General features: G+C 37.7%; 1 protein-coding gene across 1 annotated transcript in view; it reads right to left on the bottom strand.

Annotated features, from left to right (window-relative positions):
* LOC140244531 (uncharacterized) overlaps positions 1–15,994 on the bottom strand; it is a 38,467-nt gene extending 22,473 nt beyond the window's left edge. Inside the window, exon 1 of the mRNA XM_072324157.1 lies at positions 15,807–15,994. Within this exon, the coding sequence (XP_072180258.1) occupies positions 15,807–15,986 (180 nt within the window). The 5' untranslated portion in view covers positions 15,987–15,994. The remainder of the gene's footprint in view (positions 1–15,806) is intronic.
* Between the last annotated feature and the right edge of the window lie 1,930 nt (positions 15,995–17,924).

Below are 17,924 nucleotides of genomic sequence, written 5' to 3'. Positions count from 1 at the left end.
GCAAACACGGTTAATAGCGAACACACACACACACACACACACACGCACACACACACATACCGCACAAACACAAAAATACACACATATATATGCTTATATATAATATGCACAGAGTCGAGCATGACCTCTGTTACCAAGGGAATGACTGCGATATAGTTAAGTGGGCTCTTATACCAAGGATTATTGTTTTCGCCTGTAGGAAACAGATATGATAACCTGATTAGCGCCGACTGCTTGCCTTTTGAAACGACGTTCGCGACACACCAGATCAGGCGTCTTGGCCTATGGGTTCATGTAATCCGATTCCTTGCAAAATCCTCTTATCATACTTGATCAAGAAGGCATTTTACTGGTAAGGGGAAGGGGGCAGCCTGGAAAACTGTTGAGAGATATGTCATTTCAAATTGGTTTTATTCCATCCCCGGTAGGCCGAGAAAAGTAAGGCAAGGAGACAGAACAGGCCTAACATTGCCTAATGTACTCTTACCAGAATCGACGACATGTAGTCCAGGCATGTGGTCACCAATTAAACTGATTATCTACATTTTTCTGAACAAGTGTGTGTGCTGTTGTTGTCTTCCCTACACACCAATTAATTTTCTTCATTTACTCATTTAGTTTATCGAATGATTTACATCTGAAATTATCTGATTTATTTTTCGACACCACCACACAGTTCAGCATGGTTCAGTGAGTATGAGAACGGTCAGTGGAGACGAAATCTTCCGGGCATGTATGGCTGCAAGTTTATCAGTCATCCGTCGAGTCTCTAGAGTTCCTAACTATCTACCCCCGTGTGTCATAAAGGAGTCGATATTTATACCATTCAGGAAGGTGGGAGGAACATCTCCCTGTTTGTGACATTCACTCCGTCCCTGGGCCTGGCTTGGGGGGCACGCGACCAAGCCCTTGAGTCAAGATAACTGGCCACAAGGCTGCAGGACCTAAATTACTTCGTCCTTACCCTTGACTACTCGCCGAGGACACAGAAGCCTACTGTAAGGACAGAGCAGGGTCAGCACGGTCAGTTTGTGACTGAAATAAGGAGAGTGGTCTTGAAGGGGGAAATGATAGGAACAAGAGTCGGGGAAGGCTGTAGGATATGGAAAGAAGAGGGGGATTTGTCGAGGACAGAGTAAATATAATGAAAAGATGACAAATGGAAGAGGAAAGGGAAAGGCGAGACCAGAACCGTTACATCCCAACCATAATTATGACCATGATAAAACACAGAGATAGCCTTGTAAACTTGCTAGACGTCAGCATTATTTGTAAAAAGTGATTATCATCAAAATCTGTGAAAAATACGTCTTGTCCACATTTATTTTTGTTGGAAGTCGAATATATATATATATATATATATATATATATATATATATATATATATATATAGATTAAAAAGGAAAAGAATAAACAAAACTGGACCGTAAGAATCGGCATCATTATGATGAAAGATATCAAATTTGGACACAACCGGAGTGATTGAATTGAAGAGATGCCAACGTGCTCGATGATAAATATTGCACATCACACCAGCTACAGTACACCATCACATCAGCATATGTCTATTTTGTAGATTGTTCAGAAGTTGTCCATTTCCGATGGATGTTGGCTCTGTTCAGGAGTTATGATTTTACGATTTTTTTTCCATAATTTCTTTTTCGGTCATGTGTATAGTGAGTGTTGGTAGAGTTGCCGTATTGCCTTCTATCCAGGGAATGGCGAGGTTAAATAGGGGAAGAGTAATATTGATATGAAAACGAAACTCAAAACCCATCTTACGGCAGACCTATGCAATTGATACATGAACCCCTCATTTAAATCGAGAGCTTGGGGGCTTCTAAGATCATTAATTTCAGACCGAATGTAATAGATAGCTGGACTCGCCAAACAAACACGTCTCTGCGTCCACTGTTTTTCTTTGTGAATTTGGATATTATTTTCTTCTTTTTTTTTTTCACTGCCACACTCCTGAAATTCCTGCACTTGCTCATCAGTTTCGTTCCGTAGCGGCATTTTGAATTGTATTTCAATTATTTCCTTCTGTCTCGCAAACTCGTTCAACACAAGTTTTATCAATACCACTTCTGATGCATTCATGCAGTTACTATCGAAAGACAACTCATTAAAGAGAGGGAAATATGTTTTGTTAGACAGAACTCTGAAAGCAAACTGAAATTGAGATGGGCCCAAATTAGAAATATTAATTATTTGATATCATTATGCGACTGACGCGCTATGGAGTTGTTAATTAAAAAAAATCGATTATAAACAGTTGATTGTCAACACATTACATGACACAGTTATCTTTTCATTCTAACGGCAGTCTAAAAAGATGATGCAATTTCTTCACTAGGATAAAAATGATATCATAATTCATTTTTTTTTAAATTATTAACAGTACAAAAAGGAAAAAAGTTTCAAATGTTAGCGAATTTCATCAATTTTCTAGCTCCATAATGTGCATTTCAAGAAAAAAAAAATACTGCGATAGAATATTCTTCTTGGTCCCATTATTTTCTAGAAAAGTAGTAACATAAGTATAAAATAAGTAAATGAGTTTCTTTAGATATCGTTTCTTATTTGGAAATTCCGTGGTTGATATTCGGTCGCATGTTAAGCATTATATAAGCGAGGACATGAAAAAATGCTCATTAATAGACAATCTGCCCAAAAACATTTTATTAGAATTAATACAACTTTTCGAAAAAGGGCCAGATAAAGATTAAAGACAACCATACCGCATTGAGAATGTGTGACTTAAACAAAGTAAACGATGATGAAATATATGTAACAATTTTACCATCATGATGATTAATGCAATGATAATAACACGGGCTTCTCGGTCCAATGCGGAACAAGATTTCGACGCATTTCGGGAAATGGCACCTCAAACAACACAAAACCAAATATTAAGTAAAAGCCTGTACTCGATTAGAAATCGTGTAAATACTGCCCTAATAATGCACAAATGACTTCACCTCATTTGATTTCAAATCTTTCTCAATTTTTGTTAAAAATCTAGTTCATACTGCAGTCGTTATTGGGTCAGGCAAGTCCCAAATAAGTTCTTCGGCAATCATGATCTACTTTTGTTGAAATGGAATGCAAGTGTGAACCAGTCTGTAAATACAACCAATATCTTATAACTTGCAAAATATATCAGGGCCCAACCATTTTTATTTCCAAATCTGAAATTTTGGTGGCCTGTATGGCGATACATAGTTACCTGTTAGATATAAGCAAGAGTAATAATTCATTTTGAATCTCAGCTATCCGTTCGGGCCAACAAAAGATAAATTTCGTGGCCCGACACCAATCATTCGTTGCCTCGGGCCACCGCTAATGCCATCGCCTGTACATACATATCATGTATATAAACGTATGTGCGTGGTATATGTAAGTATATATGTACAAAATATAGTATGTATGCATATACTTATATATACATATATATATATATATATATACATATATATATCATACGTGTATGCTTTTGTGCGTGTATGTGTATAATAGTGTATAGGAATAAGACAGAATTTAAAATCGTATCCTCAGGAGTGAATTAGGGATGAACACCGCTATGAACAGGACAATTTCAATTCCTGAGTCCTGCCTCTATTGCTGTTTTCCCCTATTCCTCTCGTTGGTGCCTGTGGCGCTATTTAGCCTGCTTTCACACTACTCGAGGCATGTAATTCAATTCCCGAATTATTGTCCAGTTCAAAGAAAGCAATAAGAAAGAATGAGAAAGGCAATATGATTCGTCAGTCATTATCCCAGCATGGATTACCTGGACTACAATCAAGGTTATATTCCCAGAAGAAGCTTCTTCTTTATACTAGAAGATTGACATGGGGAAAAAAAACACTTAAGTGCATAACTACTTTCAGGGTTTACGTAGGTTTCTGTGTTGTTGTTGATATTTTTTCTCAGTATGAGGTAAAATTCGTAGTAACTTCCGCAAAACGACAAGGAAAGAACTAAACAAATAAAAAGAAAGAATAGGCTGCTGGTTTCACAAAATAATGACGACATGAAGAGACTTGTTTATCTGGCTTTTGTTTCCACATAAAGAAAAATATGTATTTGGGAAGGGTCAAAGATGACGATGAGTGGTGATTTTTTTTTCTATTTTTTTATAAACAAGACCAAGAAAAAAAAAACACCTTTTCCTGTTATTTGGATATTATTCCGCATTAATCACACTTATACGCAAATACGTCTCTATGCATGTACAATTTTTGTTCGTCAGTGTTTGGTAGAATGTATATGCATTATAATTATGTCTGTTTGACTGTATCCTTCTAATGTGTTTCTGTTTCAAGCGTGTACTAATGGTGCGTTTTGATCATTCAGCGTTGTTTATTTCATTTATTTCCTTTGAAGACAGTATTTTTTTCCATATCACAACTTACTTCACAGTAAACACATTACAAAAAAAAAAGAAGAAATGACACACACTGTAAATAAAAGAACGACACTACGCCGTAAGGTATTACCTTTTTTTTCCGATCTAGCTGCACTTCTTTCTTTTTTTTTACACTCACGCGAAGTTCCTAACACCACACTTAAACTTGTCAGTTCTTCTAGATCGAGCGATCAGTCAGTTTAACGGCCGACGATTCATCTGTCAGACGTTAGCCGGTAATACGGTTAATGGGACTTCTAAACTTGTTCTTTCATCCTCAGTGATGATTTTCCTACGTTGCATTCCATGAGGATGTTTAAAGACGATGTGTGACACAAATCGCTAGATGGGGACTTTTTTTTTTGCGGGGCTAAATTGGGTATAGGTGACGCCGAAACTAGTTCAAGAAAAGCGCCATTGATTTGGATTTGTCTCTGTGAATGAGAAACCGACTGATCTGTGGAGATTACTTCGGAAAGACGTTAAATCTCTTACACGACATGTCATTGATTAGCAGTATATTTTGCTCACATTGTGAGCCTTGGTAGGCAGAGATTTCTTCTTCTCTTTTTTCATCTTCTTTTTCTTCTTTTTCATTCTTTTTTTTTTGTTTGTTTGTTTACTAATCTGCAGGTGAGTTACTCGTTGATCACATTGTGTTACGGAGCATCTCACGAATTGGAGTTTTATTCCCGAATAGATGAACATAACGAATTGTTTCTCTCTCTCAGGTGACACGAAATTTTGCTACGGCGACAGGTTGCTTCTGTTTTATTTTCTCTAAGGACTTACGGGTTAGGGTTAGAGTTGTGATTGGGTCTTAGGTTTAGTTTTATGTGAGAATTAGGATTAGAATTAGGGTTATGTTTGTGGGTACAATTCATGTTTGACTTAGCTTGCAGATATTTCACGCGAGCAGCTGTCGCGGAGCAAAGGCTATGGAATCCTCTCTCATCTCAATCTCACACAAACACGCACGCACACACACACATGCACACACTCGCTCTCTCCTTGCTGAAAAATAACTAGATCAGAGATAGCATGACGGTAGCCTAATCAGAGGTCGACGTTGATCCATCAAATAGTAAGCTGTCGATTTCGTCATGAAATTTCAGGACACAAGTTCAAACACTAGATATCGTTTTCCACATGCACTACAGTTAATCAGGCTGTCCTCCTCTTAGTTTTTAATATCAGGGGCTTACGTTGAGCCCTGATGCAAACTATGGATATGCCTGCATACCTCCAATAGGCCTCCCCTTTAAACTAAGTATTGATTTGCATGCATTACTTTATGGGGGGGGGGCATAATCAGGTTTTTTAAATGTGTTAACTTCAAAACACAGTTTCGTCTTAGCTCATTTTGAAATAAACAGCGTTTCAAAATGTCAATTCAAAACACATTAAAAGGTGTGTTTACAATAATTGGTGATTCTCTCTAAACGCATTTAACGGTAGCACAAACGCAAATCACGTTTTCGGTCGTCAAATCTCTCTAAACGCATTTAAAGGAGAATGCACAATCACGTCTAAAGACATTTAGTCTGACGTCATTTCAACGCCTCTTCCGGTTTACGTGAAATTGACACGTATTCTGAACAACTCGCTACTCTAGGGTTTTGTTTAGGACAATGTGCAATGGATGTTCGCGAATATCGGCTCTTTCTCGAGCTCGAGAAAAATTGAGCATCAACAGTTCCCCCGTGACAAGCGTTTTAGAATACCAGCGTATTGGATCTGAGTTTCAAAACGCTAACTACGCACTCTCATATCGAGCATAAAAACACACCAATTTTCATGCTCAGGAGGTATGCATTCAGGGGCTCATCGTAAATCATGACCATGTTGCTGAAGCGACGTTGCAATGTATTTTTTCATGCCAGTACAAAGTGACGTTAAAGCTACTTCAAGAAAAGCGAATGCCTTTGATAATAGAAATTAAGATGAAGGATGTTATGCACTAGTCCTTGGACAGACACAAACACATACGCGCACGCAGACACTCACACAAACACATATACCAACAAACAAACACATTTTACCTGATGCTTGCATACAATATCGATTATTCGCCATCACTACAAGGCACTTGTAATGAAAGGAGTAAAGTACAGCAAACGAAAAACAACAAGAACAACAAACAAAAAAAAACAAAACAAAAGAGTTCGGAGTGGGGAACAAAATTAACAATTCATTCTCAACTCACCGCGGCACTTCACAGGAAAGTCAGTATACTACACGTTCAAAGAATATATCCATAAGGTCAAACAGGGAAACATATTTGACCGAGTAAGCCCCTTTGATTCATGGCCAGTATTAGGCACGTCACAAAAGATATCCCGTATTAAATTTGTATCACGCTTCGTCCCCATTCACATAATGGCGTCGGGATTTGCTGAACACATCTCAAGAGCAGTATGAGCTCGCCCCACTTGCTTGATGCTGAGGCCACTTCTCGTGGAATCATCAAACAAAGGGGAAGGGAATCAACAAGATCATACGAAAAAGAAAGGTTAACAGCAGGTATCGTAAAGTTTAAGGAGATACATTTTCGCTAGACAGGTCCTTTTCACACAATGTTTGAAGTATCCTCGATTAACTTTTTTTGTTGTTTTTTCGGGGGAGGGGATTGTTCTCTGCTTATGTAAAAATGTGATTTGGAAATCAGTAGGTTAGTTTGCTACTTAGTTTACTCTAGTGGACGATCACAACATAATCATTAACTTGATAATAAATTAGGTTATGTTTCTGGAAAAGTGAATAAGAATGGATTTTAAAAAAAGCTGGCACAAGACATTCCGATTTCTACAGCGAACAATGTCACATGCACACACAAAAGTTTTAGTTACTTGTAAACTGAAATTTGTTTACAATATACTTGTACGATTAAAACGCTTAAAAGTAGGACATTTCATCGGGGTGGAGAAAAGGAAAGTATACGGATGAAATTTTACTTTTCATTCATATGACTTCATTTCAATACTTGACAAGATTTAGCTGTCTCTCTCTCTCTTTTTTCTTTTCTTTTTTTTTTTGGTATTACTACAGCCCAATCTTCAAAACAATCGCATCACATTTCAAACAACCCCGTTCAAAGAAAGAAGTCACGCCATTTTGGTATAGCCATTCAATAACCACGACAAAGTTTTGCAATGAGATACGTTCCATCTTAAGGCGTTTTACTCGTGTGCATTGTTTAAACTTTAAAGGTATTCCGCACTCGAATGCAACTTGCCCGGTATCATTTGTTTAAGCTTCAGCGATGAACATGATTCCAATACAATTATTTCCACTCTTTTTTTCCATGCACATGTTATTTTCTTGTAGGTCAACATGACATATCCCATCACATCTTAGCCCCGATACGAGCACGTGCAGTTTTCAACGGGAGTATTACTGGCGATGACAAAAGCAATCACCGGAAATTTGTTGTTCAAATATGAACACATATAGCTATGGAATAGAAATAGATGGGGATGTGGACAAACCGGCTGTGACGTCACAGACCAGGAAGCGCCCAAGAACGAGGCAAGAAACTCGAGAGGTTGGAGAAGAACTGAGAGGAATACAGCACCTTCTCCCTTACATGCGATGGAGCGCTCGCGTCAAATGAAATTACGGATATTGTTTCTATCAGTAATCTTTTTCCCGAACGGAGCAGTTTGTTTGCCAAACAAGCAGGCTGTTTTGAGATGTGTACAAATCCAATTTTCTTCCTGCATTAAACACACGCTCACACACACAGACACTCAAACACAGACATAGCACATTTAACGCATTATGTCATAAGTACTCAAATTCAAATAAAAGGTACCACACACAGTCTTGCATTCGTCTTTTGAATAAACGTTTTGTCGGAACTATAGATTTGAAGAAAACATCTCTTTTTCCCTATTTCCTTTTAACTTGATAAATGTGATAAATGTTGTTTTTTTCTGTTAATCTAATATTTCTGCGGCATTGCATCTTTCATAGTATGAATAGATTAATAGTTAATGATTTATGTCTTACCAGTGTATTTGAAATTTGCATCTAAGCTTCATACATCATTGTGTTGCAAATTTTTGGCATTTTGATAGAATTAGAAATTTATTCAACACAAGTTGAACTTCGTGTTTTTCTATCAGATCACATGCAAGAATGTGAGCAGACGAAACTTAACTATGCTCAAGATGTACTTGACTTGGGTATTTTTTTTTTAATTTGTATTCAACTGATTTTGCACTTGTTTTTATTTTAATTTTTTTAGATGTCTATTCACTGTTAATTTTCGGTTGCAATGTTGGTTTTTAGCTACCAAATATCACATCGATCTTAAGAGCGCCCGTTAGCCCACGCTGTTGCAAAGTGAATGGGAAATCTTACTTATTCCTCCCATCGACAAATGAAATTCTCCCCTCAAAAAAAAAAAAAAAAAAATCTATAGTGACACCTATCAAAATGTACATTAGATACACTTCAATCTTTATTCTTTAATGGGAAGAGCAAGCAAACAACTTCAAATTGTTTCAGTCACTTTGAGCTTTGAGGAAAGAAGATGTGAAGTACGCAAATGAAAAAAAAATGCGGAAGAATGACAACATTGCTTAAACATGTTAACGCATAAGTCAATGTTATGAAAGAAAATGAAAAAAGATATGAAAAGAAAATACTAAGATTCCCTTGTTCTTGTCATGGTATAAAAACAACAAGAGTATGGGTATCTTGAACATTCTCGCCGGTGAAGAACATGTGGTTATCAATGAGAAGAAGATTATGATACTTCTACAGTGGAGGGCTGCATTTGCTTTCAGTTCACACCCTTGTTTGTTCGCAATGGAGCTGAACAATACAGACTATCAGCTTTTCAATAGGGAGAATTTCCTGCAGGAAAGATCACACTGTCTCACAGCGCGTTCACAAAGTGTTCACGAAGTCGATTATGTGAAAACCCTCGAATTTAACAGTGTGAAGATGATTTCACACTGTGTGATTTTCTGGGTTTTTTTTTTTCTCACAGAGAGTTCACATAATAATGTTATGTTTCGCTTTGTGAATTTATGATCACAGTGTGTTTACATTGTTAAAACGAATACTTCTAAAGAACTTACAAAAATGACTCGTGGAAAAAAAAAAGGAAACCAGGAAAGTTACAATGCATCTCGTGTTCTAAATGTGACGACCATGTGCTTTTATTGTTTCAACAGCTGTAGATTCCAGTAAAATGATTTTTATGATTATTATTATTCATGCAATGTTTGAAACTCGTCGACAATGCAGTTAAACAATCAAAACTACTTCACGGCTCTCAGGGAGATATTGCATTTCAGTCAAATATTCGGCGGATATCACTCAAAACTTTCCTATTCTCAGATATTCGACCATTTGAAGTGAATGCAAACTGATGTACTATCTTAAATATTCATGACTCCTGCTCACATGAAAACTAGAACATCAGAGAAAGGAATGTTACTGATAATTAGGAGAAGACAAACGTGACTATGCATAGCAAAAACCAGCTAACGACAGTCCGCATAGCTCGTCTTCCCGGTACACCAATACTGAAAAAATAAATAAATAAGATATCGCAAAAATACGAAGCAATGGCAATAGCCGGAACCTAAAGCTAAATTTGTAGGCCTATTCAAAGTGAAGATGATATCTGTGATAGATTGATTAAACACAAAATATCAAAAAAGAGTAGAGACTAAATAAACCACTGAGAAGGAGGTATATAGCTTGGTGATTTTTGTTCACAGATCTCTTGACAGCTACACCGTATAAAGTATATGAACACACTTGTACGCTTGACCCGTTCTCTTGCAATGAGTCAGATTTCAATGAATTTGACACATATACCTATGGACAGAAAGTTAGTGTGGCACACAAAGGGTTAAGTGTCTAATTTTGCTCTTTAACATAATCAGTGAGCAATGCCAAACGGTGTCTTCTTAAGGGAATATGGGTGTTTGCAAGTTCTTTTCTTCATCCTGATATGTTTTCCTTCAGTTTCTTCGTATCAGTTTGAGTGTGCATTCATGCACGTATCACCATACCTACTTGGCAATTATCAGGCGGCATTATTACGATTCATAGTTTATGATAGTTTTCAATAAAAAAAGAGACTTCAACAACTTTAAATGAAGACTTAAAACCTGTAAGCTTACGTTAAATTTCACGTCATCACAAATCAGAGAACACACTGTGACGGTATCACCGAGGACACAACCGCCCAAATCCATCTCGGTGAAATGGTACTCGGCAAAATCACTTTCACTTAAGAGAATGTAAACCTTCAGCCATGGCAGTACTGATCGGCCGATTATGTGGCAATAGTAATAAAAATCACACGGTTTTTAGCAATGCTTCCTAAAAACAATGATACAGACAATGGCAGATTGAGTCGATTCGTGTTAAACGTGAAATGGGGTTTTGCATAATTATCTGTCATAGACGATTAGGACCTGTGCAACACTGATGTTAAGCGAGAGTTAAATACTCTTCTTTTCGACCTAAAACTGCTTATTTTCTTCTTCTTCCTCTTCTTCTTTTTCTTCTTTTTCTTCTTACTTTTCTTTTTCTTCTTCGTTTTCCTCTTCTCCTTATATGATTACAGGTAAAAACGTGAAAGGAACAGCAGTTCTCACAGATAACAGGAAGAGTGAAACAACAACAGCCTAGCACTTGATTTTCGAGTGGACTTAGCTTTTCAGGCCGGACTGGGGTAAGAGAAGTCCTTATCAATCTTTACGATTGTCAGTGGAAACAGGCCATAGAAATCAATATTGCAAGCGTAGTGGACACTATACTGTCTTGTCCTTTTTAAATGTTCGTAAAATTGTGACAGGTTTGAGCAAGACTGTGACCATCATCCACTGCCCTGATTTCACTGAACTAAAATACGGTTAGTTTGTTCTTTCTTCATGATAATAACCGACTAGAAATATGCCAGTCCTACATAAATCTTGTGTTGTTCGTTATTCCGAAGATTCGTTACTCCTAAAGTGAAATAAGGTTCTTTTCCGAAAGTTCGTTATTCCGTAACGGAATAACGTAAGTTCCCTATACACTCTAAATGTAAATGTTCGAAATTAGAAATGTAGGAAAATTAGAAAGAGTTCACTATAAATCCGAACATTTGCAGCATTATTCTGAAGGTTCGTTATTCCGAAGGTTCTTTATTCCGAAGGTTCCTAATTTCTAAATTGCAATAGTTTGTTATTTGGAAGGCACAGTAATTCGAATACGAAGTAAGATTCGTCATTCCGAAGGTTCGTAAATCCGAAAATGAGAGGAGGGTGCGTACTAATTGAACGAACCTCCAGAATCACGAACCTTTTACATTTTCGGAGTAACGAACTTTAACCCATACATCAGTTTTAAGAATTCTTGGAATCTCTGATAATCGAAATAATTTTCTTCTCCTTCTCTTTGTAGAATTATGAAACCCTAGGGCAGAATTGGAGACGATGGAGCTGAGGCTGATTATCTGACATTTGCACTTTCCTGTTTACTTCCTGTTTATTTGTTTGTTTGTTTGTTTGTTTTCATTATCTGCAATCCTTAAGCAAATTTCTTGACTGACTAGTTCTTGGGGACCTGTGAAAGTGCACATAACAGCATGATATAAGAAAAAACAAACGAAAATGACTTTATAGCCTGGGGCATCCAATTAACTGTTTGAGTCGTTCCATTACACGGCAAATTGCCATTTAGGGTTAGCATGACCACTGGCGATGTGAAATCACAGATTTGTCGTTCAGCAGTATTGCTGACCTTTCCTTGGTAGTAAGTTAAGGGAAACTTAAGGGAAACAAGGGAAGTGATAAGAACTTCACACAAAAAAGGTTGACATTTTATTACGAAAGTTCATACCCAGTGTCACCTGTTTTGCGTGAGGAATGAAGTTCGAGAATAGTATAATTTTATAAATATTATCTTCAAAGGCATATAAAAGTACCTGTTAGCTGTTTTGTAACTTGTAATAAGTTGCCTTTCCAAGATTGTGTATCTCAATCAGTAATCTCCTGTTGACATCTAGGTGTTCTGTATCCAAAATGCTGGCGTCCATTTTCTTTTTGTCTTCCTTTCTAGGATGTCGTTGTTGTTATTACATCAAGCTTAAATGGATTTGTAACTCATCCCCCAGAATACAAATCCTTCAAAGTGTATCGGTATAAAAGCAGAGAACTGCCGCGAACGAATATGACAATAACAATAAAGCCTAATAATCCAGATGGCATTTTGCCAGCTTCATCACAGCTTTTTGCAGAGAATCGTTCGTGATGAAGATTGATCCAGGCGACGTGTGCGGGGGATGGGGATGGGTTGGGCGAGGAGGTACGGGTAAATAAAACGCAGTGTTAATAGCTAAATAACAGGTGGAAATGTTAGTGAATACCAGGAAATGCATTTCCCACTTCTAACCAAGCAATAGGGGGGGGGGGGGGGGGTAGTAGACTGATGATTTTCCTTTCTTTTTTCTTTTCTAGATATGTCCCTGGAATTTAAAACAAGAGAGAGAGAGAAATTGAGATACATGTTCGATTCGATTCCTTTCTAAATCTATCAATAAACTAAGACTTCAACAAAGGAAGGAAACACCGTACTAATACGTGATTCTTGTAGAGACGTGAACGTTGTATCAAGGCGAAAAGTTGTGTCAAAGCAAAAAGGCCATTCGCTGCATACTGATCATGTAGAATATTATATATAAAATGGATTGTAAGTAGGTAAAGAGACATCATGGCTAGAACGGGGGACATTTTTATGAGCCGAACTCAGAAGTCCATGGAGAAGTGGGGTTAAAAGATTAAAATTTGTATACATAACGCATTGCGAGGTTTTAACGGATCATGTCTTTTTGGCTGTCAGTTTAAAGATAGACCACTTTCTCTGTCAATAAGTCAAATGTAAACAAATTACACACACAAACCTAAGACAGAAAATCAATGTGGGGCACAAAGAGTTAAAGAGTAGTTTATCAATACACGAAAAAATGAAACTAATGCAAAGTAAAAAGCGGGTCAAGACAATTTTCAGAAGAAAAAAAAAAGATCAAGTACAGATCCACTCTCGTGAAAAAAAAAATGTGAACACAAGATGTCCATTATATGTTTTGTTGTGGTGAGAACGAGACACGCTAAAATAAAATTCCAAATCAATCCTTCCCGTTCTTACACCATAAGTCCCAGGTTGGCTTGACTCTATGCAGTCCAAACGCCCCAATGGACCAATACTACAGGATTCCATCATGAGAACCTCACTTTCACAACTTCATAGACATAATAATTATTCATATCGTTACTTATATCTAAAACACGAGTCCAACCATCAACAATTAATCATTTGCCACTGCATTTCTTGTTGACTCGTTTTGTTCAAGGTACTTGCATTTCATACGAAATGTTGAATAAATTTGATAGTAACGTGATTTGCAACTATACTAATAAGTCTCATTAACGCATAATCTCAGCACGTCCTTGAAACGCAATTATAAGAACAATAGAGCATTCGACAGATCATCTCTAGCATGATGTTTATGAAATAATTTTCAACACATAAAAATTAATTTGTTTATCCTCACTTTGTAGAGTTTTGAAAAGAAAATACGGAGAAAGACAAACTTTTGGAAAAGGTATACTAGTTATGTTGAAATCAATGGCGCTATAAATGTTTACTTTTCATTGGTAGATTTTTTGTTCATAATACTCTCTTCATAAAATCGATGTAACAAGAGCTTTTTGAGTTTAGATGAGTTAATTAAAAATAATATCGATATTTCTGCTGTTCGGGTTATTTCGTCTTTTTTTTTCTTTTCTTTCTTACGAGTATACATACTTATTGAGTATAATAAAGAAATCGGGAGTTACATGTAGCGGAAGTCCGAAACCGCTTTGGGGCGAATACAAGCTATCAACTGAAGACTAGTATGACAGCGCGGAGGGGTTCCTGGCTCATAAATTGGACACTGGTAATTAGTAGTTCAAAATGAATCGATGTCCTTTGAAATGACTATTGAATTTTGGCAAACCTACTGATTTGAGACCTCGCCATGTTTGCTAGATTGTCACACCAATAAACCTGTGGAAGCTAAGCATTTTATATAGGGAAACATTCAGCAAAATAATAGATTGTAGATACAGCGGGATTGTATAAGGAATCATTGGGCGTCTATAGTTTTCAAAGTAGAAAAAAAGACCGACGATAATAAAGATTTACACTGAATATAACTACAGCATTTGGCGCAATTCGCACTCTGGACAATTATGTTAATGGGTGATGATTAGTCTGACGAATAACAGACGAACATATAATAAAAATCTTTGTGAAGCTAATCAACGCAAGTTCTACAGAGAGCAATCGGCCACTAGTGATCTGTTGAACTAAAGTTTTTTTCCATTCATATCCTCTGTATTATTAACGCGTCATTGTCGAGAAATTATACTGCGGATCGTGACGACCACTTCCGAATTGGTCAGTCAAATTGACAACACTTTTATGATGCCTTTTGACCGCATGTTCATGAAACCATTTTGTGACCATGCTTACAATCCCAGTCCTGCCCACCTGTCATTATATCTTTTGTGGCCATCATGTTTTCATAAATGCACAGTACAAACTGTTTCAGTATAGTTGAGATGAATATCTGACATTTGAAATTTTAACTTCAAAAGAAATACCGTGGCTCAGAGGATGCGACCAAGGACCCTTAATTGTGAGGTCCCTGGTTCAAGTCTCCTCTGGAATGCATAGGGTGTTGCCCGAGGCAAGACTTTTTTAACCTCCTTGTCCCCCCCCCCCCCCCCCTTTTGGAGGCGGCTCAAAGCCGCTCAAGTCTCGCGCAATACCTTAATTGCATTGTAAGCATTGTAAGTGCTTCTTCTGTGGTTTTTTAAATTAGATTCCAAAATTAAACGAAACACAGTAAGGTCCATTCCCCCTTTGGTGACTTTGATCACCAATTTTGTTGGCAATGCTTTGTTAAAGCAGGGGAGAATGGAAGACACTGAGTCATACATAAAAAACTTAAATAATTCGCAATGTACCTAAGCAGTAGGTAGTCACATAGCCCTGTAACAGGTCATTTACTTCCAGAAATTGTTGTTGTTGTTGTTGTTTTATCTGCCTGTTATCCAATCCTGCTTAGAGCAATACCTCTAACAAGTTCTTACGTTTAGAGTTACACTAAAGGTAAAGAGACCACAAGAAAAGTTCGAATTGTGGCTGTTTATCTATAAACAAGGAGCATTTCTTTGTTTCTCTCAAGTCTCCCTCTCGCTCGCTCTATCTATCTATCTATCTATTTATCTATCTATCTATCTATCTCTCCGTTTCTGAAATTGCCAGATGATACAAGTAGCACGTTGATTTATTTAGAAAAGTGTGGTGAAGAATTATAGAAGCTCTTACTTACCCCTCTCTTATAATCGTCTAGATCGGCAAAAAGTTGTGGAGCGTCCTCCGCCAAAACCTGGGCTGCAAGGTCTCTGAGTTTGGACAAAAAGACAGGATCAGTTTCATCCTGGGCGTAAGCTACTACCAACACGCTTAGCGTGCATGCAGCTAGAAATAACGTGACCTGCTGAATTTGCATTTGGGACGATTTCTCTACTTCTGATGTAAGAGCACTTGTTGGAGAGGGGAAATTCCGCAAAAATCTTGCCAAAGTCTAGGTAAACGTGTGTCGGTATATCAGGTTGCTATCTACGGCTCGCTTCCAAAAGTCTGCGACGGCGATAATGGGACGTTGGTGATATTTGACGTTCGAAGCGCATGGAAGTTGTTCCTTTTCAGTTACCTGCCCCTCTTGCTTGGATGAATATACGATTGGAGTGATCTTTGGTATATTTGAGAGCCGTGCTGCCGAGACGTTCGAGAGAAGTGCGGGGAATATAGTGGCGTTATCTACGGTAGATTGCAGATCGTCTGAGGCGCGTAATGATAATGTGCGGTGGACGGAGTGCGCGCGCATAACGGGATCGTTGATAATGATGATTAAAAAAAGGCTTAAGGTTGGTAGAGTCCTGACGTCATGTCCAGACCACCAATGAGAGCGAGGAAGCACTATGTTGCCGCTACTACGGAGTTGCGAAGAGGAGGCGGATGCACAAAACTCTGACCAGCTGACTTGCGCGACCACTAAACTGCTTTGTCGCGTGGGAGTCTATAAGGCATGTATACCGACGATAGAAAGTAGGAGTTTCGAATACGTTTTCTTTTCAAGCAATAGCTTTTTGTGTAGAAAATGTGAAACGTGCATTTTTCATTTAAACATGTAGTTCCGACTTGGAAGAATTTGAGTCATTAAGGGTGATACATTAGTTTTAATTACCGAACTGACGTTGTTCCCACTCACTCACATACAGAAAGCTTTCATCAATTTCTTTTCTTGTTTTGATTGTTTTGTTAGTACTTGAAAGTATTCTGTCGTTTTCCTCTTCCACAAAGTTTGAAAGGATGAAAAGAAAGGAAGAGAAAAATCCTACTCTGTCACGCCATTGCTCTACGTCGTTGTACTGTGTCGGTAACGATGGTATCTAGGTAGTATTCGTCTTAAACCTCGAGTTGACTATAAAATTCATATGAATTTGCAAAAGGGGATAGCAAGAGTGCTTTAGATATCAAGTGAGTTAAGCCTGCGTCTTCTTTCGGCTCATCCAGCATTACTAACGAGCTGGGTTTGGCTTGAATTATTTTTACTACTCTTTTGCTAATTCAGAAGGAATGGCAGGGGATTAGCATCGACAGCTGTCAGTGTGTGGAATTACTTCGCTTAATATCCCCAAACCTCCCCTGCGATCGGAGCGGGGGGAGGCATAGTGTAAAAATCTCTTCTCGTGACCGATAAGCTTGCTTTCAGATTATAACTGGTCATTTCCGCTTTAATCGACCAACGTGAGCGAATCAATACAACTTGATATTTAGCCAATCATTGCAAAGGATGGACGAGAATGGCTAAAACGATCAGCTTTAACATTTAAAAGAATTTCATTACTTGCCAATCATTCAAAGCAATCTCTATGCAAAATTCATCGCGGTCTCTCGAAAACTTCTGAATAAAATCCACATTTTTTTCTTATATTCCCTACTCTTCCTGTGTGGCAATTCAAGCTGTCATATTTGTATTCAATCATGAATAATGAACTGAAATTCCTCTTCTAAGATTACATCTAGATCTTTGCAGGAAGAAGAGGCTCGGGTTTTGCGGTAAAATAATAATGATTCATGCCATGCACGATGTATACTAACCGTATGGGTGCCGGTAAGTGTCTTGAATAAAACATGGAATAGCTATCAGACATTCTCATTGTGTCCAAAGAGTTGGCCTAACTTTAGGCTGATAGGTATTCTGTTTGAATCACTTTATTCAGTAAAGTTCCTGAAAACTGATCCCTTTGCCATGATTTAAAGACAAAATCAATTTGATGTATATAGACACCAGCTGCATCAATTCAAAATGACATTGTTGAAAGGATCTGAACAATCACATGATAACCTAACAGTGTACATTGGTGTATGGTGTATGTGTTAC

This window comes from Diadema setosum, chromosome 21 (assembly GCF_964275005.1).
Source record: "Diadema setosum chromosome 21, eeDiaSeto1, whole genome shotgun sequence".
NCBI lineage: Eukaryota > Metazoa > Echinodermata > Echinoidea > Diadematoida > Diadematidae > Diadema > Diadema setosum.
Note: the sequence above shows the minus strand (reverse complement) of the source record. Positions and strands in the feature narration are given on the sequence as shown.